General features: G+C 35.2%; 4 protein-coding genes across 4 annotated transcripts in view; 3 read left to right on the top strand and 1 right to left on the bottom strand.

Moving 5' to 3' along the window:
- The window catches only part of LOC107093412 (bromodomain-containing protein 4-like), a 31,594-nt gene extending 29,425 nt beyond the window's left edge, over positions 1-2,169 (bottom strand). Inside the window, exon 1 of the mRNA XM_015388458.1 lies at positions 2,090-2,169. The gene's annotated coding sequence lies outside the window, so the exon portion shown is untranslated. The remainder of the gene's footprint in view (positions 1-2,089) is intronic.
- Positions 2,170-2,813: 644 nt separating this feature from the next.
- On the top strand, positions 2,814-4,303 carry pet100 (PET100 homolog). Its single transcript, XM_015388479.1, has 4 exons — positions 2,814-2,937; positions 3,066-3,152; positions 3,290-3,322; positions 3,682-4,303. The coding sequence occupies exons 1-4, from the start codon at positions 2,911-2,913 to the stop codon at positions 3,760-3,762; spliced, it is 228 nt and encodes a 75-aa protein (XP_015243965.1). The 5' UTR covers positions 2,814-2,910; the 3' UTR covers positions 3,763-4,303.
- Positions 4,304-5,288: 985 nt separating this feature from the next.
- LOC107093429 (syntaxin-binding protein 2-like) lies at positions 5,289-15,922 on the top strand. Its single transcript, XM_015388478.1, has 19 exons — positions 5,289-5,325; positions 6,500-6,549; positions 6,636-6,717; positions 7,022-7,098; positions 7,188-7,263; positions 7,418-7,521; positions 7,959-8,107; positions 8,216-8,300; positions 8,694-8,824; positions 8,986-9,093; positions 10,142-10,199; positions 10,292-10,357; positions 11,043-11,123; positions 12,187-12,328; positions 13,019-13,125; positions 13,230-13,328; positions 13,408-13,493; positions 14,977-15,137; positions 15,258-15,922. The coding sequence occupies exons 1-19, from the start codon at positions 5,289-5,291 to the stop codon at positions 15,314-15,316; spliced, it is 1,758 nt and encodes a 585-aa protein (XP_015243964.1). The 3' UTR covers positions 15,317-15,922.
- A 1,161-nt stretch (positions 15,923-17,083) lies between these two features.
- LOC107093406 lies at positions 17,084-21,449 on the top strand. Its single transcript, XM_015388443.1, has 13 exons — positions 17,084-17,130; positions 17,245-17,344; positions 17,494-17,642; positions 17,827-18,055; positions 18,150-18,313; positions 18,437-18,656; positions 18,767-18,936; positions 19,057-19,206; positions 19,321-19,474; positions 19,554-19,687; positions 19,966-20,148; positions 20,927-20,965; positions 21,059-21,449. The coding sequence occupies exons 2-13, from the start codon at positions 17,281-17,283 to the stop codon at positions 21,443-21,445; spliced, it is 2,043 nt and encodes a 680-aa protein (XP_015243929.1). The 5' UTR covers positions 17,084-17,130; positions 17,245-17,280; the 3' UTR covers positions 21,446-21,449.
- Positions 21,450-23,602: the final 2,153 nt, after the last annotated feature.

Genomic DNA, 23,602 nt, shown 5'->3' with positions numbered 1-23,602 from the left:
AGAGTTTTGTTCAGCATGGGGGTGAGTAGAAAATGAAGGCTAATCATGTTTTGGGTGTACTATTCCTTTAAGGGTGGTGTTTATCTATGTTGTAATTTTAAGGACGTACTCCATATTAACTTATCAGAATTTATATTAAAATTGGTCTTTCGCAATTTCAGATACATTTACTGGCAAAAAAATTACCAAAAACAAACTCGTAATTTCATTTAAATGTCTAAAATAAATGGTTAATGCTCCAACTGAATCCTTTTACAAAATAAAAGGCTATTCCACAGCTTAATCAAAGGGGATACAATTAACATCTTAAAATGTTTTGACAGCGAACTCAGCCAACCCTTTGGAAAATGAAGCCTAAACTCAAACATTGGGAAGAATGAGTGAACATAAAGGAAAAAACTAGATCACACTAGTAGTGAACCTACAGCTGTCTCCAAAACTGTTTTTATATTATTTTTCTTATTTCATTCACATGAGAAAAGAACCGACCTCTGGAGAGGCATAAACACTAACAAATTCCTTTTTTCCCGATTAGATAAACCAATTTATTCCATTGACAATAAAGGTCAGCATTAGCCTTGAACATGCTATCATCAGGAGCAGAATATGTGGGATTCTAAAAATGATAAACGTGCTCGAGTAGTATTTGTGAGAGAAAAAAATAAATCCAACTAACATAAAGTTCAATAGAGAAACCAAATAACATGGCATGTAAATAACAATATTCAGCAAGTTGTGAAAGATAAAAGAACAGAAATGTAAAAATTGCTGCTTTATATAAAAGAAAAAACTAATGCTTACATAACAAGAACGCAAGCAGAAAGCAATTAAGTAATATACTCAGTTTGTGTATACAGTTGTTAAATGTATTTCTCCCAGGACATAAAGTTAAGAGATGTCTTGAATGCATAGAACTAAGCACAAAACATGGTGCTATTTGTTGACGCAAATGATAACTTTTTTATACATTAAACATATGTAGACATATTAATACAATTTATACCCATGTAATAACGTTGTAGCATATAACTTAACATTCAAAGGGCCATGCAAGTATGAGTAACATACAAGAGAGTTAAAGTGTACACTTAATTTTAATCTTCAGACATATTAGTCGCTTGTACCTACGGACAAAGAAGAGGATTGCAGACATGTGATTGTAGGTGAGCTACTGGCTACACTAAAATCCTATGCTTACATATTTTGGCATCTCTACAACTGTACCATTTACATAGGCTTTGCAAAATCAGATACACATTTTAGTCATTCATGAAGAGGAGGAGAAAGGTTGCTTCAACTGGCCACAACAAGACTAGATGATTGGAAATGATGAAAAAACATATTCCTTTGTGTTTGTTCCAGTCGTTTTTACGGTATGACCAAAACCCAGTCCCGGTGGATACGGCGAATCATTAAAATGAGTCGACGCGATAAATTACCAGATAATAACAGCTACAGTACCAAGCGACCACCGTCGAGAAGCCCAGTCCCAAATGTTAGGCCATAGGGCATTGGCCACAGCTCAGGTTTCGTAATAGAAAACAATGTTATCTATGGCAGAACAGAAAGCAACAGTAGCATCCGTGTTCAATCGCCTGACGTTAAACAATTAAGAAAAATAGATATAGCCCCTTAGCTAACTGAACAATTGGCCGTATCCTTAGCCAACGGGCTCGTCTGAGTGTGCGCCATCATCACCGTGACGGCGTCACCGTCTCCCATAACACAAGACAGTCGATGAGCAAACAAACGTTAGGTTGCTCTAAGATGTACGCACACGATCATTCGCTAGACAAATTGAAGGGTAGTTGTCACAATCAGTGGGTGAAACAGGCAATGGTTGTCAGGTAGACTCGCGTTTTAGGTGCGGTTATTGTGTCTTTTGACAGACAACTGCAAACTAGCTTAAGCTAGCAAGCTAGCTACTCACAACAGGCCGCTATGCAAGAGAGCGATATCTGTGGGCGCCGGGCATCTTTATTACCGCAGAGGCATTGACATCACGATTACTGCGTCTCTTGTCTATTAGTTTCTCGTTATTCTGGAGTGTCATGGCTGTCAAAACAGTGTTGGAAACAACGGCATTTACCTGTGTTTCTCAGGTTGCCAGGGCGCGCGGGATCTTTCTCTCCGAGGATCCTGAACACCTCTCGATATTGATGACGTAACGCGTAAATCCTTACTCGAGGACGTAAAGAACGTGCCACAAACTGGAAATAAAAAGCTTTCATTTCCTTCATAGAATTGAACTGGCTCATTGCTTCCTCTGGGAATATAAACGCTGCTAAAACTGTAAATATATAACACAAATTAGGATCTTTTTTTGTTGGATTTCTTGACACCGTGTATATATATATATATATATATATATATATATATATATATATATATATATATATGTGTGTGTATGTATGTATGTATGTATGTATGTATGTATGTATGTATGTATATATATATATGTATATGTATGTATGTTCTGGTACGATATGTGTCCAGACAAAAATCTTCGTTTGCTCAGATCCGACTACCCAAAATAAAGATGTTTGTTTTTAGGTTTATGTGTTTTCTGAAGTAAAAGAATCCCCCCCCAAAAAAAAAAAAAAAAAAAACAGAGCAAAATGGAATTTTTTTTTCATTTTGGTAATTCTTTTTAAAATTCAGTAATTTACCTATACAAAAGATGGCAGTAATAAAGATATATAATAAAGCTAGGTAAATGGAATTGTCCACTAATACATCGTGAACCCGCCGGGCCGTTTGGTGGCGGTAATACAGCAGAAAACGGATGTCACTTAAATTTACAGAAAGAAGAAGAAGAATCTGGAGCTTTTACCCGGAAATTAGTCTGAAGGTCTTCTGTAATGTTTTTGGGTAACTCTTAAAGGCTGTGGATAAGAATTTGACGTGGAAATGGGTGTTAAAATAGAGATATTCCGAGTAAGCAAATAAAGAATATTTTAATGTTTTTCTTAATTGATATTCAATATTGTTAGATGGTGTTTATTCGTGTCTTAGTTACAATATCCACTTTGCGTAACTTTTCATTACGTTGAACCCCTTTGCAGATGATGCTCTATTTGTCTTTTCCCGTGACCATGTTTTGGATCTCAAACCAGGCAGAGTACTTCGAGGAGTATATCGTAAAGAGAAAGGTATGCCATTTTCCGTGTGTTGTTTTTAGTTCATATACCATTCTGTCTGAAACCGCATTTGACCCTGTCCAATCATGCTGTATTTCTAAGATTAAAAATATATATATTCATATATTTTGGTCTTTTATAATTTCCAGAGGGAAATCTTCCCGCCTGATGAAGAGTCACAGGTGAGTGAAATGCGTAGATCATGTTTAAAAAGCCATCACTTCATAAAGTTAATAAAAATACAACCATTTCTTGTCAGTTTTTTGTTTTAATGGTAAAAAATTGTAGTTTAAGACTCGATTTTACCAAAAAAATGCACCGATTAGTTTTTACATAAGACAATGTTTAATATCAGAAGTAAATATTTTTAATGAGGTAATTCAAACACCTCTCTTAAAGGCACAACATTTGTATTTATTTTTAAAAATCTTTTGATCATCTTTGTTTCCCCAAGATTATAAGGAGCTTATTTGCATTTTGTCTCAATTCACTACTGAATACCACAATAATTGAATGCGTTTTGTTTTTCTTTTGTTTTCAGAGGAAGGAGTTGGAAGACTTTAAAGAGAGGATGCGTGTTCGAAAGGAGCAACAGTTATTAAAAAAAATGAATGAAAATTGAAGATTTTGTGTTTTGGGAAAATGTATGTTATTATAATGGGGGCAGATGGATCACTACAGTTCAGAACCAGACCACAGTGCACCCGAAATATTGGCAAGGCTAACATGATTGAATGCATACTTGACAATTTTTGAGGATTAATCTTACCCATAATGCCAGATGTTCTTAAATTTATTAATGACATACTTTTTTATAAAATATTTCTTATATGTTTGAATTGTTTTCCCTTGTAATATCTGTATTACTTTAGGGTTTATTTTCTGTGACTGCAGTTTATTTTGTAAAGTGTAATGCTGTTAAAATATAAAAACTGGGAAATAGAAAGAAATAGAAAAAATGTGCTTTATTTATTTTTCTGAATTGTATACTGACCCACAAGAGCAGTTAATTGGCAGAATTTTTGGCATGGTATTAACTTTAAAAGATTAATTTATTTGAAGTGATATAGTTCTGTTAGGTTTGTCACAAGAAGTATTAAGACTGATTTCTTTGAACTTGCAATTCACCAACAAAATTCCATAAAAAACTTGTGTAATTCATTCATATTTTGTTGCATTTGCTTCAGTGTGTGCAGTTGGAAAGATTATTGGTTCCATTATGGATGGGCTTAATGCAATTTGTTTAAAGCTTGAAGGATTTTTCTAGAAATACAATTCAAAGGTATATTATAGGTTTGGTAAAAAAAACATTGGAACTTTGGGGATTATAAATATATAAATTAAAACAGGTTTAAATTAACATATTCCATACACTGAGGGAGAAATTAGTTTATTTCATTGATTAAAACTGCAATTTAAAGTAGTCTTGGGAGTGAGAAATTCTACCTATTATCAAAATGATTGAAGCTGAGTAAGTTTTTAAAAAAAAAATCAGTTTTCTTACGATCAGGAAAACTACTTGTAATAGTTGTATACGTTACAACTAAAGTCTTCTTCCAGTAACATTTATACTTGATTGATGTGCTGTATATTGGCTGCTTATTATTTTTCTTATGAGGTGCTTTAAAGTTTTTCTATTGTCAGAAATAAGATTACATCATGCACCAACTTACAGTAACCCATTGATCAGTATAAATAAAATAGAGAGAATTGTGATTCCTTGTAAAAACCACCTAATATTTTGGATGTTCCTCTACAGCTATGAAGAGCTGAGATTATTTGATGATGAATAGCTGTTGACAAGTGTTTCCTGAAGCTCAGTAGATGGCTGCCTTTGACATATTTTGGCAGTGGGAAGTGCCCAGCTGACTTTCTTTTAGAATGACTGCACTTATTTATTTATTTTTTTTTCGATATATTTATTTATAGATAGATAGATAGATAGATAGATAGATAGATAGATAGATAGATAGATAGATAGAAGAGAAATAGGTATTTGGTACGTGTAATTTTAGAAGGGGTGGAGACCAGGAGACTAATTCACGCAATGCTCAATATTGCCGCTAGGTGGCAATATTGTGCTTTCCAAAGCTGTGCTCTTGAACCATGAGGAAGTGAATGGTCTTGTAAAAGTACACTCCTGTCAAGATGGCACCGAGTGGTTTGAAAGCGGTAGTTGGCGACAGTAAGTAAAACATTAGTTTTAAGTTATAAGGTTTTAAAGCGTAATTTAAATTGACTAGGTGATTTAGATTGTTTGCCCGTGTCAGATAAATCCCCAGGAGCTTAACGTCATAATAAAACCGTGTATTTCAAATGCCTCTTCCTGTTTTAATCTCAATTAAACCCTTCTACAAACCATGGGAGCGGTATTAAAACAACTTTAAAAGGCGTCGCTGTACATATTGAGATATATTTTTCGTATTTTTATGAGAGGTTTATGGCTGTTTCTTGTGACATAGGTGTACTGTGTGTGTGGGGGGGAATTAAGTGCGACAGCAGACATTGTAGGCTAACACTTGCTAGCTTTGGTTATAGGAAGTTCGTCGAGTTTGTTTAAAATGAGTTCATTAAAAAATACATATAGTTGTATTAATAAAACTCATTCACAATGTCATCATTTTCTCACCTGTTTTTTCGTCATGTCTGTCTTGAGTTACGGGGCAAAACAGTCAGGTTTTTAGTATGTGGAAATATTTTATGGTTCATTATTTACAATTTAGCACAATAGGAAACTTGGGTTTCATTTTCAATCAGGTGTTTGTCTTCATACGATTACACTTTACAAGTAAGGATTATTTTTGTTTTCTTTTATTCTCAAAAATGTTGATTATTAGAAGCCAAACCTTGCTCTAAATATCATTTTGTTTATGAAGGTGGCATGAAATTTGCATTTTTCTTTTTTCTTTTGTATTTTATTTCAGAAAAGCAGATGGCTACACTTCCTGATACTCTTAGGCAATGAACTACTATTTTAGAACTATTTTAGTATCTGGTGGTAATAATGGTAACCAGTGGAAAAAATCTATTATTAAGCTATTTCTGTAATCATTATTTATGAAAACTGATGGTTATTCTATAGTAACACATCCTTAAACCTAATAGCATGGTCAAGGACCCATGACAAATTTTTTAACTCCTAATAGGCAATTTTACTTAATTTTCATGATTTGTCCAAACAGTCACTGTTGTATTATTGACTTTAATCAACATGAAATGTTTTACTGTTTCTTAAATAGTAAGCATCGAAGAAAATCCTTTAATTAACCAACAAACTCGTGAAAAGAAAAAAAGCTTTATCAAAGATGCATTACTTTGTCACTTTCACATACATAAAATATATGTATTTTGTCCTACAGAAATCTTGAATGGGGTCATAAAGAGTGTAAAGAAAGACGGAGAATGGAAGGTAACCATAAAATAGCTGTTTTATTTATTTTTTTTCTCCCCACACAGCACTTTAGTGACACTGACCTTTGCTATGTCCTCCTACAGGTTTTAATTGTGGACCACATGACCATGAGAATTCTGTCCTCATGTTGCAAGATGTCAGACATTTTGGCCGAGGGTGTGACCAGTGAGTGTGCAGACTTGTCCTGCGATGCTATGTTAATGCCTGCCTTTGATTTATAATTCAGACGTTGAAGATCTTTGTTTATAATAAATTAATCCTACTAAACTTTATTATAAAAAAGAAAATTTAATGACCCTTTTTTAGATAAAAGGAGCTCATAATATTCTTTTTAACAAAATTCCCTGTCATTTTCCTAGATGACTAAACAAGCAGAATGATTATGCACCATTTTCTTTAAAAAAAATGTATGGGGTGTTATTGAGTTGTTGGCATTTAGATTAACTGAAGTTTTCTGTCTTCCTTTTAGTTGTGGAGGACATCAACAAACGCAGGGAACCAATCTCAAGTTTGGAGGCCATTTATTTGATTACACCAGTGGAGAAGGTAAACTTTTTGACATCATGGATTCTATTTGATACCATGCTTTAAGTAATTTTTTTCTTGCTCAAAGTTTTTTTTCTCCCTAATTACAGTCAGTTCGTGCTCTAATCAACGACTTTAAAGATGCAGCATTTACTTACAGAGCAGCTCACATCTTTTTCACTGACAGTAAGCAGCAAACATTTCTAAATACTGGAAGCCCTGTAGTCTTATTCTTATTTCAAGATGCATTAGAGTAACGGCTAATAAATTAAAATAAGAAATTAACTTTTAACAAAGTTGTCTTTATCTGGTGTGATGGTTTGTTTCCTGTTTTTCATAGCCTGTCCTGATGGTCTCTTTGCTGAGATTGGGAAATCCAGAGTAGCTAAGGTTGCTAAGACTTTAAAAGAGATTAACGTTGCATTCCTGCCCTATGAGTCTCAGGTTAGTAAATTCTTCTTGAATTAATCGTTATTTGTTTTGTTTCTCCTCCATTTCCTAGAAAAAATATTCTTCTTAGACAGACTTTGTCATTTTGTACTCACAGACTGTATACAAAAATAAATTTTGTTCAGTACAGCTTTCAAGACATTTACATTTTTAAAATACAGCAGTGATAAAAAGTAAGCAGCATTGATAAAATGTTAACATATGACTGTATATTATTTATAGTTTCCAGTTTCCAGGGCTTTGGATGATCAAGTCTTAAATTAACTGTTATTGGGTTATTATTAGGGATTAGATAGCAAACCATTTTTTCAAGCAGAGATGATAAATAGTCTTGCGTATTTGGTGGTTTACAATACAATGCATGTTGTGCTACAGCTGTGTATTAATTATGCACATTTGACAAAAAAGATTTTTCTTTTTCACCCCTTTAGGTTTTCTCCCTGGATGATCCAGAATCTTTGTCCTCATTCTACAGCTCAGAAAAAAGCAATGATAGAAACAAAATGATGGAAACTGTTGCAGAACAAATTGCAACATTGTGTGACACACTTAATGAGTACCCTGCAGTCAGATACCGCAAGTATGAAAACCATACTGTACATACATTTTAAAATCGGTTCGCTATTCTGTTTTCTTGCTGATTTTGTGATAATTGTGTTATTTTTTTTTTTATCATTTCCCTCCCAAGGGGACCAGAAGAAAATGCTAAATTGGCTAATGAGATATATGCACGCCTTGATGCTCACAAAGCAGATAACCCGAAAATGGGAGAGGTTAGTGAATATTAAGTTCAGTAGATTTTTTACCTTTATTATTTTTTTTGACATTTCTTTGGTTTTTGGGTTTAATTTTTACATTATATAATTTTTTTCACAAGCTTTGCTGAACCTTTCCCTTTTTTTCCTCCTATTTTCTGTCTTTCTTAGTTCAAAATTTCCTTTCTTTCAGGATGAATCTTAACAGGCATGTATTTCTGCACTTTTCTCTATTTGCTTCTACAATAAAAACTGAATTTCATAAGCATGCAATACAAGCATTTGATTTCTTTACATGTATCATAACTGCATGTTTTCTTAAATGCTGCTTGTTGTTGAGATTTATAGAATTTGAAAGCATGACACATTTCTTTTACTTTTTTTTTTTTTTTTTTTATATATATATAAAAGGGTCCAGATAAGGCTCGATCTCAATTGCTGATTGTTGATCGTGGGTTTGATCCCATCTCACCTGTTCTGCATGAGCTGACCTTCCAAGCAATGGCTTACGACTCGCTAGATATCAAACAAGACATCTATACGTATGTCAACATTTGACTGCTATTTGCCACAATTTATTTTTTGTTGTTAAATCTGTTGTAGTCTTTCCCCTGAAGATTTGTTTTCTAAAGTTGCTTTTCACATTAGTTGAATATTTCCGAAATATTTTAACATTATTTGTTTGTTTTTAACCGTCATCAAGTTATCAGTCTACCGGAATCGGGAATTCCAAACCGAAAGAAGTTTTACTGGATGAAGATGATGAGCTCTGGGTTCAGCTTCGACATATGCACATTGCAGATGTAACAAAGTGAGTATTGTTTTGTGTAGTAGCTAGATATAGATCCCACTGTGAAACATTTTCACACTCTTCTGATTATTTGCTTCCACTTGATTTTGTTATTAAAAAAATATAGTAGAGGGATACACATCTGCTGCAAAGACAAAAATGAATCTTGCAATAGCAAAAAAAAAAAATAATAATAATATTTTAATAATAAGGTTTGCAAAAACACACAACACATGCTGAGGAAAAATGCTGTAGGTAGCAAAAAATATTTAAAAGTCAACAGAAGCTGCAAATTAGCTCCACATACGAGGTGCTCCAGACCACTAGGGGGGGACATTCACCTACACATATGGGACCAGACCACAGACACTACTAATTGTTTCTGGACCAAACCATAGCAAAATCATTAACATAGTGATTGCCCAGAGGATATTTGTTGCTAAGAAATAAAAGGCATGTTTTCCTTTGAATATTTTCAAAAACTTAATTTCTCTGTGCATTCAGTTTATGTATTTACTAAAAATGTAGTCCCAAATAAGGTTGTCTTCCCCCTTGTTGTTTAGAGCACACTAGAGCCATCCAGAGCTAGTTCACCGCTTTCTTCACTTGTAGTTGTTTTTTACTTTGCATGTGTTTTATTTTTGCAGCAGGTTTTGTATTTGGTGTGTTTTAAGTTTGCTGATCTGTTTTCTGGGATTGCAGCATTTCACTCTTTCTGTTGAATTTTTTTTTTTAGTTTTTTTTCCTTTGCATGCGGTTTGTGTGTTGGGCATACAGAAAAATTTGTCTATCTCTTTTTTTGTTACTCATTGTATGTTCTGCAAATTGTGTTTCCACCTCCAGACCATTGTAATTTTGACATTTGATGAAATAAAAATGGTAAATTTTAAAACCTTATTGTGTTAAACTACCACTACAATAATATAAATCATATAAAATATCAGAATTACCAAAAATTGACAGGAATCTAAACAATACATTTATAGATTTATGGCTTGGAAATTTTGAGTACAAGAAATATTATTTCATGTTATTAATCTTGTGACTAACTTCTAACCCGTTATTGCAGGAAAGTGACAGAACTGCTCCGAACATTTTGTGAAAGCAAGCGAATGAGTACTGATAATGTAAGTGAATACCTAACTTTGTTGATGGTTTCAAAGAAAATTCTTTTTTTGTAGTACATGTTTTTAATATTTACTACTTTTCTTGTATTCAGGCCAATATAAAAGATCTTTCTCAGATGCTAAAGAAGATGCCACAGTACCAAAAGGAGCTCAGCCTGGTGAGAATCTTTTTACTTTCTTTTTACTAGAAGCTACTTTTGTAGCTTCTATCTCTTGTACCTGGCTCCTATTCCCTCACATTTCAGTGTTAACAGATCAAATTCCAGGGGATGTAGGTGGCTCTGCACAGCCCTCAACCATAAATATTAATTATACTCATTGTTACTCGACAGCCATGAAATCAAAATTTTGGCCTTCTGGAAAATAACTACACGAAAATGAAAATTACAGAAATGTAGCGAGCTTATTCGTTATAAACCCCAAAACACCTGAAGGTGTGTATATAACTTCATGTGTCACAAAAAACAAGGTACAATGTGTTTGCTAAACATTGTGAGGTGGGATGTGCCTACACATCCTTCCATGGAATAGACGGTGGGAAATCTATATGTTTGGAACATCAGGAGGATTTTATGCTAACTGCATTTACAGCACATTTTTTTTCCTTTCTTGCTCCTTATTTCCAGCACTGTTCTAATAGCAGTAGTTCTTCCGTGACTTCAGTGTCCTTACTGATTCAGATGTAGACATTGTCAGCACTGTGTTCGAACTTTCACTGTGTCCAAAGGGAAGGGAAACATCATAGACCATCACTGCAATAATACCTGTTTTTTTATATTAAGGCATCCCTATGTTTTGATGTTTTCTTCATGGAATCTAATTTTTACACAATTTTCTTCACAGTACTCTACTCATCTGCACCTTGCTGAAGCCTGTATGCAGAAATTCAAAGCCTCTCTTGATAAACTCTGTGAAGTGGAGCAGGTTAGTACGGAATGTTTAATTGGCACTGAGCATTTATATACATCTTTAACACTGTTGTATTATTTCAATTGCCCTGTTGTTTTTTTTTTACAAATGTATAAATAAAATTGGAGCCAAATCTTTTTTGCAGTTTTTTTTTTTTAATCTAAAAGGCAATGATTGGCTACAGCTTGATATTATGTTAGGCTTGTGTTCACTACCTGCGAGAGAATTTAAGCATTCCATGAACTCTTGGACCTCAGCTTGTCTTGTCGGCATCCTTTGTTTTTGTTGCTGGGTATACTCTGGTACTATGATGAATGGAGAACCATCAGTGTGTTGCATAATAAGCTTGGGAGCAGCAGAAGCCATTCACATGTTTATAGAAATGCAAGAAGCTGTTACATAATAGCAATGAGTTGATATGAATTTAGTGCTCACATACTACATGCTGCTCTATTAATTTATCTGTCTGTTGGAGCTGGGAGTGAAGCCACAATCCAATGCTGGACCACAGTGTTTTGTATGTGCCAGACATACACCCACAGGGGATGTGCCATGCCAGATTTAGTTTGCCAGATGAATATCAAGCTCAGAGGAAACAAAGTTCATAGTTTTAGTATTATGGGATGCAAGTGTTAATGGCTGCTTTTCCTATGACCACATCGCTCAACTGTGCTAATGGATTTTCAGCATCTCTTAAAGCTGATTATTTAATCCAGCAGGCATGTTTTTGGCTTTAAGATGAACAGCCTGGTCCAAACACCAACAGTTCTCTCAGCTGTCATTTGTTTAAAGCGTTTGGCAAACCAACAAACCTTTGATGCATTGCTGCAGACTAATATTTACTAGAGGGAGATTTCTAGTCTGTCGCAACCTTCTTTTTACAAAGCCACAAAATTTAATGGAAATATAATATTCTCTTTTAAGTTCATATTATTTAATGCTAGAATGAGCCTTTATTTAGTTAGGACAGCTAAAGAAAAGGGGGGTCGATCAGTGGTTTTGTTGACCATTGAGTTGATGGATTTTATTTATTTATTTTTTCAGTTGTAGGCAGTGTTTAACTGAATATATTCTACAGGACTTGGCAATGGGAGCAGATGCTGAGGGGGAACCTCTAAAAGATGCTATGAAGAGCATCGTTCCTGTTCTGCTCAACAGTGACATTGGAGCCTATGACAAAATCCGCATCATACTGCTGTATATTTTCCACAAGAAAAAAGGTATGCCATGGCATATTCTAATTCATAAAGTTTGATAGCTACAAGTTTAACCCCTTCTGGCCTGTTCTTGTTCTTTACTGTTCGCCAGCCCTGCAAATGCTAATGGCTAGCATTAGCAAATATTTGACATGCCTGTTCAGAGAGCAGCAATCTCTGCATGGCTTCTAAGCCTCATTGCCTTCCTAAGTTGGCAGCAATACTCAAAAGCTTCACCGATGTTCACCCACATTTTTGGCTCTTTTCAGTTATTTATGTATTTCTATTTTTCTTTTGCTTGAATCTGTGAAATGTAATATTACGACATTTCTTAGCTCTATCCATTTGGATCTGTCAAAGCCTGAGCTGTATGTATCGTGGCTTCAAGCTGTATTCCTATTGGTCTATTCCTATTATGTTAAGATTGGCATCATAACCAAAAGTAAATATTTATAAATTTTGGACTTGTCAAAATGTTTAAAACACTTAATTTTTTTTCTGTGAAATTAATAATTTTATTCTGCACCACTCTAAACTTTCTATCGATGTATTATTTTTGGAAAACTTATTGTTTTGATGAAAACATAGTAGGCATGACCTTTTAATTAACTCCATGAGCTAAGTCATGTGTTTTTGTTTATCCAGTGCTTTGCATTTTTTTTTTTTTTTTTTTGAAGGCTTTAACCATATTTACATCTGACTCACTGTATTTAGGCATTGGGGAGGAGAACCTTACCAAGCTCATCCAGCATGCAAATATAGCAGAGGACAGCAAAATTATCTACAACATGCAAAACCTTGGCTGTAACATTATCGCTGGGGTAAATTTCCAAATACAACCAATGTTTTATCTTCAGGTTTTCACTCTGCTGTTAATAATATTGTACCTCTCTCTCATTTTTGAACACAAATAATTTTCTATTAGGGCCGCAATGCTGCCAACGTGCTGCCAGAACGCAAGGAGCGTCTGGAGAGTACATACCAACTCTCTAGATGGACACCCATCATCAAGGACATCATGGAGGTATTAGTGCTGAAGTTTTTATTTATTTTTATTTTTTTATTTATATATATTTATCTTATTTTGGTGTTCTGTTTTGCAGAATGCTATAGAAGACAAGCTGGACAGGAAGCAGTGGCCATTCATCGCTAATCCAGCACCAATCAACACAACCCAGACTGCAGTCAGGTGGGTCTCTTAAAACCAGTTTAATGCTACATTCACACCATATGCGATTGAAGCAGCTGGTGTACATGCAAAGTTAATGGTTGACACACATTTAGGAGCATCAAAAAGTCCTGCCATGCGTCTCAAGCAGCAAGAGCGGCGCATCTTGACGCATGTGAGCAGCCGAACCAGCGCCTCATGACATTATGCACATGTGATGCGCATGACGTGCTTCACAAGTAGCAGCTGATGGAGTTGAAAAAAATGAAACTTACTGCTCGATGCACCACATCAACCAATCAAAGAAGCTGATCTGGGAGCTGGCAGGGAGACAGACACAGCACGGCTGATTCAGAGCGCCATAATCACTCCCCTGAAACAGTTTAATGCCTAAATTAACATAGAATGCCAAAAACTGCCAGGAAATTATGTTTGCTTGTATTAGTCTGGTGCCTGCAGTTTGTACCACATACCTGGAAAAATGCTAACCTCTACTTCCAGCTGCAACAAACAGTAGCAGAAACCCCCTGGGTTGGGAATTCCCAATGAGGGCGCCGCTTATATGCGGGGATCTGAGTAAAATTTGAAGGCAGGATCGTAGTCTTGAACTGACTGCACAGATGATATTTTGAGGGGGACTTTCTCGGTTAAAAATATAGTAAAACAATTTTTTACCAGCTTATCACAGCAAGTATAGCAAAGCCACACTCTACCATTGAATACAGGGACAGCAGAAGTATCAAGAGCATCAAGGATGCTCTAGACACGCGTCTGACCCTATGTGGAATGGAAATGTCATGAAAGCTGTACAGAACTGAATTTCGTTTTGTATACACTCTGTGTATACATGACAATAAAAATTGTCTAAGTCTTAATGTGTACAATCTTCAAAAATTAAGCAACAGGTGCTTTTTTGCTGCTCAAAGCGCCTGCGGTGTGAGCATGGCATAAGAGTAGCAGAGTTTAGAACGGCATGACAAAAACTGACATGTTTTCCAGAGAACTCCTTTGAAGAGAAGTGTCATTATTTTTGAATTAAACTATGTATCCAGTAATGCCCAATAAAAGCTTTTTATCCCTGTAACTAAATTTAAGTCAAGCTTTTGATGGATTAAGTTTGAAAGCCCAAAAAAGGACGGTTTACTCTAAATGCACTGCGATCCATTAGGGAATTCTCATCATGATTATGCTTTCTCTGCAAACTATGGTCCATATTTAATGGATAATCTGCCTAATGCACAATATTTTCGTTGTTTAGCTTGAAGTAAATTGAAGCATTAAATGTGAATAAATCTACATTAAAGCATTGTTGCACAAAACAAGACAAGATAGGTCAAACTATGTTAAATTTGACATGTGGACCATTATGAAACAGATTTAGTATGATGCGGAAATATTTATTATAAAACATGTTTAATAACCTCTAACAAACAATACATGCATTATGCGAAACGTTACTTGTTGCTAAATAATTTTCCTTCTTTTTTTATTTTTAAATCTACAGTAGTGCCCGTTTTGGAAACTGGCACAAAAATAAGTCTCCAACCGAATATCGCTCCGGCCCTCGCTTGATTGTTTTTATGATTGGAGGAGTGTCTCACTCAGAGATGCGCTCTGCTTATGAAGTCACTCGAAGCACTGAAGGAAAATGGGAAGTGCTTATTGGTGAGCTTTTTTTTGTTGTTTTTTTGTTGTTTTTGTTTTTTTTGCTATCTAGTTATTCTTAAGTTTATTTCTGCAACAAAGTTCCAAGCTTTTCCTAATCATCAATTATTCTTTTGACAGGGTCCTCTCACATCCTGACTCCAACCACCTTCCTTGATGACTTAAAGGGTCTGAAATAAGTTTCCTATTTCAGATGTTAGTCCTTGAGCAGGGTTTTTCATTTGACTGGTTGCTGGTAATCTGTCTGTAATTCTTCAATAACTTCATTTGAATATGAAGGTAACTTTTAGATTTCACCATGGAAGGAAACAACCTGTTCTGTAACTCTTATTTTATTCTTGATGGGATTTTTTCCCCATTCATTAGATTTCTATGTTCTTTGATTAAAACTATGATATATTTATATAGATGTTTGAGGTATTTTGATCAACCTTTTATCAGCCAAAATCGGTTTGATTTGTCAAGAAATGTACTCCTATATTAAATGGTGTATTTAGAGGAAATGTAACTTAATGGCATTGCAATTAAATTAAAAGAATATATTGGTTTGAAGCATGGATGAAGACAGTAAATATTTTCTCAAAGGATTTTTGTTTTTGTGTGTAGGAAACTAACTTAGAGAGTCTCAACTGCTGTAATGAAATATTGAACAACTTAATATATATCGCTGGAAACTTGTGGGGTTGGTGTTTTTTTTTTTTTTTTTTTTTTCCTTTTTTCCTAAATTAAATAAAGATACATCAAATTAATGTTTGAGCTTTTTTGGACGTTCACCTGATCTAAATTTGTCATTTCCTTCTTTTTTCTTCTCCTGTGAATAAAAGCACTTCAACTAATTTGTATTTTATAGCATTTTCATTAATTTATATTTTTCCTAACATTTTCCTCCTAAGTTATTTTTTTTGTCTAATATTGCATCATGACCTAAGTGATTTTTATTTTCTTAATGAACAGGGAGACAAATGTCAAAAAGTCATCAGTTTACTTGATCTCATAGGCCATAATGATGAATTTACTCAGTTTGAAGGAGAAAACACAAAGTTCAATTAAAGTCATGGGTCAAAATGAAGAATGTGTAAATCTCGCATGTAGAGATTATCCCTCTTTGAGGATTATGTTTTTATCCAGGATTATAAACATTGATATTAGGAAGGCAGGGCTAGCTTTGGTCTTAATAAGGATGGGTTAATACTCAGGACTTAAACTATTAAAAACCACTTTACTGTGTCACATCCAACAAGCACTTGGAGCAGCATCAATTGAAACCTCATTTTCAAAAAGCAGTTCATATTTAAGTGTATATTTGCAGTCAGAGGTGCTTTTGTGCAAGTTATACATAGTTCTCTGGACGTTTTTGTTTTTTAAAAGATGACGTCTGGGGTGGATTTAAAATCGGAAGACACTGATATGGAGGTAAGACATTTTAAGCAATACGTATACATCTGATTAGTGTTTCATTAAGTGTTTTCAAAAGTGTAATCTTAAAGGATTGCATTTCTGCTTTTCGATGAAATAAATGCCTATGACTAGGATAAAATTACAAATGGAAATAGTTTTATGTTCGGTTTATGCAGCTCGTCAATGTTTATCTTTGAACTCAAAACCTTAATTTCTGATCTGGATTGACTTCAGGAGCTGGGAGACAAATACCTTATTTATGAGTGTTAATTTGCAATTAAATTGCATCTCCAGATTATTAACGACTGGCATATCCCCATTGCAAATGATATTTGTGCACACTTGCCCTTGTTTTGTTTTAGGTCTAAATGTTATAAAGGGGTAATTTCATGCATCTCCTTTGTTGTTTGGTTGAATCAATTTCAGCTCTTTTTTTTTTTTTTTTTGGTAGGTGTCGGGCAATAATGATGGCCCTGGCTCTGAGCCTTTGATCACTATAACGCAGAGTACACCAGATATGGAGAGGAAGACTGTGTTGGCACCAGTCAATCAATTACAAGTTCCTTCTCAGCGTCACCGCTCCAATTCTTTAAGGGTCTGTTCTATTAAATTGTTGCTTTAAATATTTAAAATCCCCATTATGTATTCCAAGGTTGCATGTTAAAATGTTTATTTAGAGCTTGTTTCAATCTTTTTTATGTAATATAAGGAAGAATCGCCTGAGGAACAACAAAGGTTTTTCAGTATGATCACCCATGGCCAGCGTGGACGTATAGAGGACCAGCGCTGTGCCTTGGATACCAGCAGAGGTGCTTTTTTTCACTTAAATGCTTATTTGTTTTGCAGTTATATCTAAAATAAATAAAACAAGGGCACAACCTGTCAATTTTTTTTTTGTTTTATGTAGTAATTGTTTGTAAAAACTGATGTCCAATAACTTGTTAAATCTTACCTCCAGATCCTGCATTGTTTTTTAACCTTTTGACCCAAAGTGGACAGCTGGATGACCAGCAAGTTTCTCATTCATCATTACCAGTATTGCAGAATGAAGATGGTGTCTATAATGAAGATTCAAGCTATCTGTTTCATTTGGTCTCAAAAGTGCAGGTTAGTTATTTTTGTGGAAAAAAATCTCTTTTAAGATCAACAAACAACACATTCTCATAGGGTTTGGACAGAATGTCAGCCAACATATTCAACATTTAGTGTTGTCACTTTATTTTTTACTATAGGGATTTAACCTTGTTTTACATGTCCATCAAAAGAAAATTGTTCAACGCATGCATTTCAGGGCTCCAGAATGGAGGACCAACGGTGCTTCCTACCTCAGCTTCAAGGACCTGGGGCACAGATATCTGCAAACAATGAAAAATCTGTGCCTGCTTTGCGTCTAACCCGCTCAGCCTCATTTGGCACAAACTCTGATTTAAATCGAGAAAAGAATAAAGAAAAACAACGATCTGCATTAACTCTTAATCCACAAGGAACACCCAATCCCTTACTCAGTCTAAATACCCAAGGTTAGAGGCATGGTTCTAGCTTGATTAAATTGCTTTAAGTCAGATATTTTAGTGTCACAGGTTTGATCATGAAGTCTTTTTTTTTCGTTATCAGATGCTGAAAAGCTCTACAATATGCTGACAAACTTTCAAGGCAGACGACTGGATGACCAGCGTATGTTTCTACCCTCATTACCAGGAATACAGAACGGAGGCTCGACATTAACTCCTGTTGACATGGATGCAAAATATTTATGTTATTTGGTTTCAAGAGCCCAGGTTGGCTTAATAAGAGTGCTCTATAAATGTCATAGTTTTTGCATACATTTATTTTTTTTCTTATTTGCATGAACTCTAATCTAAATAACTAAACTTTTATTTTGAATTTTTCCTCTATCATAGGGTTCAAGGATGGATGACCAAAGGTGCTTTCTGCCTAAGCCTCATGATCCCAATGCACAGATTTCTTCAAACCAGGGAAATTTGGGGCCTGCTTTACGTCTAGCCCGCTCAGCCTCCTTCAGCACGAATTACGATTTAAGTCGAGCAAAGGATACCGAAAAACAGCAATGTGCATTAACTCAAGGAACATCCAGTCCCTTGCTTAGTCTAAACACCCAAGGTTAGAAGCAGCACTCTGATGGAATTTTATTAACCTCTGTTAGACGGATACTTTAACTTAACTGTTCGAATTTGATTGGAAAATCTGGTATATTTTTCTTCCTTCACTAGATGCTGAAAAGCTCTACAGTTTGCTGACAAACTTTCAAGGCAGACGACTGGATGACCAACGTATGTTTCTTCCCTCATTACCAGGAATACAGAATGGAGGCTCAACATCAACATTAACTCAAGCTGAAATGGATGCAAGACATTTATGTTATTTGGTTTCAAGAGTCCAGGTTGGCTCCATAAGTGTGCTCTAATAAAATCATAGTTTTCAGATATATTTACATTTTGCTTATACGGAGTCAAATCTGAATTTATGTAATTAATTTCAATATATTTTTCCCCCATTGCAGGGCTCAAGAATGGATGAACAAAGATGCTGTGCACCCCAAATCCTGAAAAATTTAAGCACCCCTTCGACTCAGCGCAAAAATCTTATAATTGATGCATCGGATAAACCTGAACAAAGTTCTCTACCTTTTGGAACACATAAACATTGGCAGGTTGGATAAGTTTCTGCAGCTGAAATAATTTTCTATTCTGTATTTTGCCTCTTGATGTATATCAGGGATCAAATAAAATATGTATATATTTTTCAAAATCTTTTCCAAATGTAGGATTTATCATCAGCTGAACAGGATCAGTTTTTTGAGACGATAAGACATGCTCAAAGTGCACGAATGGAAGAGCAGCGGTGCTATTTACAACCTCAACAAAGCCTGGCTCCCACTCCAGTGCACAATGGAGGTCCTTTAAACAATGGGTTACTGGGTTAGAAAAACATACCGGACAAGATGTTGCAAAATTACTTATGTCGAGATATTAGAAATAATCTGAATATCTTCAACAGGGTCTCAACTTATGACATTTGCGAATAATGAGAACCGCGGACAGGGTCCAAGGCAAGAAGTTCAAAATAGTCCAATGCAAGGGATTAGTGGAGAATCAAAAGCTTTGAAAAATGCAAAAAACCCTGGTTTCACAGTAAGTTACATATTTGGTATAAATTATTGGAAGGGTACCTTTTGAAAAAAGCAAATGTTCATGAATAATTTGTGATTTCCCTGTTTCACAACATTTTATGGCTTGAAGTTAAGAATAGATTCAGATTTTTTATATAATGTTCAATTATTAATGTAATTCATGTAAAAAAAGAAACTTATTTATGAGATTTTATTCAAAGAAAATTGCTGTGCTTATATTTTTCACTGATATTTATCAACCAATGCTTTTACGTAAAGTGTATAACAACTTTTTCTTAGGTCTCACCCCCATATATTACTCTGAGTGAAGGAACACCCATTACATCAAGACAGTCCTATGGCAGAAGTGTCTCTCAGCCACAAATGGCAGATGCATATTCCAGCACTACCATGGCCCTATCGAATTCTGCTTCAGCTATCCCTGAGGCTGAAACCGAAATTAATCAAAACCCCAAAACGCAGGTAAAAAAATACACAACTTCATTATGAATGATCTTTAAAGATTAGCTTGACAAAATGCATTCTTAAAGTCACTTAAAGGTATAGTGGGGGATTTTCGCAAATTTTTGAAAAGACCCGCCCTATCCACTTAAAAAAAGCACATGCACAATCCTGTACTCAACTCAACTCAACTTTATTGACAAATGTGCTACATGTAAACATACAACACAGATGAAATTTTCCGTCCTAGCTCCTCAGAGAGAATGCTTATTAAATACATGAGGGAGCATGCATGATCCCATTTCTCTTCATGCACGCTCTGTTAAAAAGTTCCTGTTTGCATCGCTCGTACAAGCTTCTAAAAGATTTGCAATTTTTTCCACAATGTCAGACTCCCCACCGGTAATTGAAATTTGGCGACGAGCAAGTAGGACGGCCTTACATAAACATATCACCAGAATTATTCACATTAGGAGGACCACCTATTTTGATGATCCATGAGGAAAAAGAACATCCTCACTATACCTTTACGTTGGGTTAAATACAAAATGAATTGTTAACACGGTATTGCACATACAGTGCGGAGTAAATTGTATACAGTACATTGAATGTACTGAAGAATAATTATCAGCTATTTATTTCTAAAAAGGAGGAAATATGCCACTGTGTTGAAATAATTTTTAAGCATTTTTTCTGATTTTGGTAAAATCCTGGACCTGGTCTACAACAGACCAGGCGAATGAAATGAATGCATCTCTGATGAAAATTTTACATTTTTTATGTTTTACTTCCACAATAGATGACATTAAAAGTAACACTCAACATAACACCACAACAGGTAAGCTATACCATGGATTGTGACTGTTTAAAATAAGGAAATTTGTATTGTTAAAACAAGCTCATAGAACAATTATCTATTCATTTGTTGTAGGGATTTAAGAATGACCATCAAATACCAGAAGTCTTTCTCACACTTGGAGCTCCAGGGGACAATGTTGTCATTCCTCTAAGTCCAATATTTGGAAGACAGCTATCCTTGGACTTAAATCTTGTGCCCAAAAAAGACGCTAAATCTGAGCATAACTCTCCAAGAAAAGCAAGTCCCAGGAAAACCGAAATACGACCATCGTCCCCCTCCTGGGATAAAGATCCTTTAACTACAGGCCTAAATGATGTGGAGAAACCTTTAGCCTGCCCTGTTACCCCAGGCAAAAAAGCCCAGATGGAGGAAGAAAAATATAAAGGTGTACATAAAAAAGGGAAAGATAAAGTAGAGCAAGGAAAGGGAAAGGGAGCTGGAAGAAAGGATAATAAATAAGTCTGTATATTATCTATCTATATAAATAGCTCTAGTTCAGCTTGAAATGTCAGAGAAATGATATACAATGAAAATGTATTGTAGTTTTGAAATAGCGTAATAGACTCTGCTGAAGTTCCGGTGTAATACAAGTTGTATGTCATTAAAAATTGGTATAAAGTATATTGTTTAAGTTTGACTTCTTTAGCTGTGGTCTTTGTAAAGGATCATGTATATGTTTGTAACATATATCGGCTCTGCTCTTTTTCCCTCTCCCTTAAATAGGATGAGTATTTTATGTGATGACCTGTGATAAGGTTGAAATAAACTCCCTGTCTTTAACTTAATTGGAGCGGGCTGTACTGTACTAACTATTTCTTTACTTTCTTGATATTTTCTGTTAAAGGGCGAAGCTTTTGTAATGTGATACACAGACACAAAACAAATTAGACGTCAAAAGGTTTGGTAGAATGATTGCCAGAATGCAAGTGAGACTATTGTCGACGTTTTTCTTTTCTTTTTTTTTTGTTGCTTGCTTGGCTGTTGGGCTAGCTGTCATTGTTAAGGTATTACAGGCACAGTCTGTTCTCTGAATAACCCAATATTTATCTCAACCTTGACTTCAATTCAAGTAGTTATCTCCAAAGTTATGTCTTTTTTTTAAGGTTGTCTAACCTCTCTGGTGAAGGCAGGCATATTTTGGTGATATATATATATATATATATATATGCTCCTAATGAGACGACGGATGGCGTCCTGGGGTATCTCCTCACAGATCTGGACCAGGGCATCACTGAGCTCTTGGACAGTCTGAGGTGCAACCTGGCGGCGTCGGATGGATCGAAACAAAGTCCCAGAGGTTTTCTATTAGTGCATCTGTTGTTAATTTCAATAACACTAAAGCAGCTGAAACTGATTAACAACCCCCTCTGCTACTTACCTGACCAAATCAATATCCCAGAAGTTTAATTAACTTGATGCTATACTCTGATCACAAAGTATGTATCATAATTAAATTGATCTCTGATATATGTTTTGTATTACTGAAATTATTTTACTTGCTTTGTGTCCCGTTTTGCCAATATAGATCTGGGAATAGATGATGATAGCAGATCACTATGACTGTTGCCATAAGGTTCCACTTGGTACTTGTTGAAACAGTGTCATCTGAATGAAGTCACACAGCGCTTCTGCCACCCTCACACAGGACCAGACAGGTGCGTATCGGAGGCTTTTTAAGATGAACTTTGGATGCCGATTGGCTTTAGTGGAGGTATGGTTCAAAGCTGATTGGCTGTGTCGCGGGTGGATGAAGAAAATAAATGAGTTTCTTCAGTTAAACTTCCGCCTAGGCTCCATTATTCAGGGTGGTATATATCTGTTCCTGCAGCTTAGTATTTAGTATTAGTGTGTATCCGTGAACACCTTGAACAAAACTTCTGTGTTGTGTATACATGGGCAAACATCTTTATAAAGTTAAGTAGGTGGTTATTTAACCTTAAGAGTGAAAGTTAGAATGGATGGATTTATGTCTTCTGTGATGCACTTTTGACCTCTCACACAATGACAGCTGTTACGGGCTCACCCACTGTGTGACTGTGACAGGACAAAGCAGGTTTAGAAAGCGGATGAATGGGCTTTTGTTGTTTCATTAAAGCAGTGTCAAAAAATTTTGTCTGACTGTGATCCTCTTCAGTGCAGTAATAGGTTAATTTAATATACCATTATCCAGGCTAATGTTTCAAGGACCATACAAATGCCACAGCTATCCAGTTGCAGTGGATTCAAATCTCTCAGCTGTCTGAAATAAAATAGACCTGCTAACCATTCCAAGCAAGTTGAAGTAGGATAGTGTATCATCTTGGAATGTAGAGGAAGAGCAGCTGCCTTATAGGTTGGGCTGACTACCAAAATAAGACCTGTGCCAGTAAACACAATATTTTAAGAGCTGCATTTGTAACAGTGTTGGGAATGATGACCAAATTGAGGGTAAGGGTAGGAAAAAAAACTTGAAAAACTAAAAAAGAAAACTCAAAATTTTTAATTTGATGTGAATTTAGAAAAGACTTTGAAAACAGTAAATTTATCTTTTGTGATTTCGTATTTTTACCTAAATATCTCAAATATCACTAATGTTGTCTATATAAACACTTGTGTCATGAAGTAAGTAAAAGTAAA

This window comes from Cyprinodon variegatus, unplaced genomic scaffold (assembly GCF_000732505.1).
Source record: "Cyprinodon variegatus isolate N-32 unplaced genomic scaffold, C_variegatus-1.0 Scaffold423, whole genome shotgun sequence".
Taxonomy (NCBI): Eukaryota; Metazoa; Chordata; class Actinopteri; order Cyprinodontiformes; family Cyprinodontidae; genus Cyprinodon; species Cyprinodon variegatus.
Note: the sequence above shows the minus strand (reverse complement) of the source record. Positions and strands in the feature narration are given on the sequence as shown.

What these genes read in the sequence shown, in the direction of transcription:
- pet100 (XM_015388479.1), top strand. Translation starts at nt 2,911, where the DNA reads ATGGGTGTTAAAATAGAGATATTCCGA. An exon ending in TTAAAATAGAGATATTCCGA is followed by an intron (nt 2,938 to 3,065) that starts GTAAGCAAATAA and finishes ACCCCTTTGCAG; the next exon opens with ATGATGCTCTATTTGTCTTT. An exon ending in AGTATATCGTAAAGAGAAAG is followed by an intron (nt 3,153 to 3,289) that starts GTATGCCATTTT and finishes TATAATTTCCAG; the next exon opens with AGGGAAATCTTCCCGCCTGA.
- LOC107093429 (XM_015388478.1), top strand. Translation starts at nt 5,289, where the DNA reads ATGGCACCGAGTGGTTTGAAAGCGGTAGTTGGCGACA. An exon ending in TATTTTCCACAAGAAAAAAG is followed by an intron (nt 12,329 to 13,018) that starts GTATGCCATGGC and finishes CACTGTATTTAG; the next exon opens with GCATTGGGGAGGAGAACCTT. An exon ending in AAAATGGGAAGTGCTTATTG is followed by an intron (nt 15,138 to 15,257) that starts GTGAGCTTTTTT and finishes TTCTTTTGACAG; the next exon opens with GGTCCTCTCACATCCTGACT.
- LOC107093406 (XM_015388443.1), top strand. Translation starts at nt 17,281, where the DNA reads ATGATCACCCATGGCCAGCGTGGACGTATAGAGGACCAGCGCTGTGCC. An exon ending in TGCCTTGGATACCAGCAGAG is followed by an intron (nt 17,345 to 17,493) that starts GTGCTTTTTTTC and finishes TCTTACCTCCAG; the next exon opens with ATCCTGCATTGTTTTTTAAC. An exon ending in ATTTGGTTTCAAGAGCCCAG is followed by an intron (nt 18,314 to 18,436) that starts GTTGGCTTAATA and finishes CCTCTATCATAG; the next exon opens with GGTTCAAGGATGGATGACCA.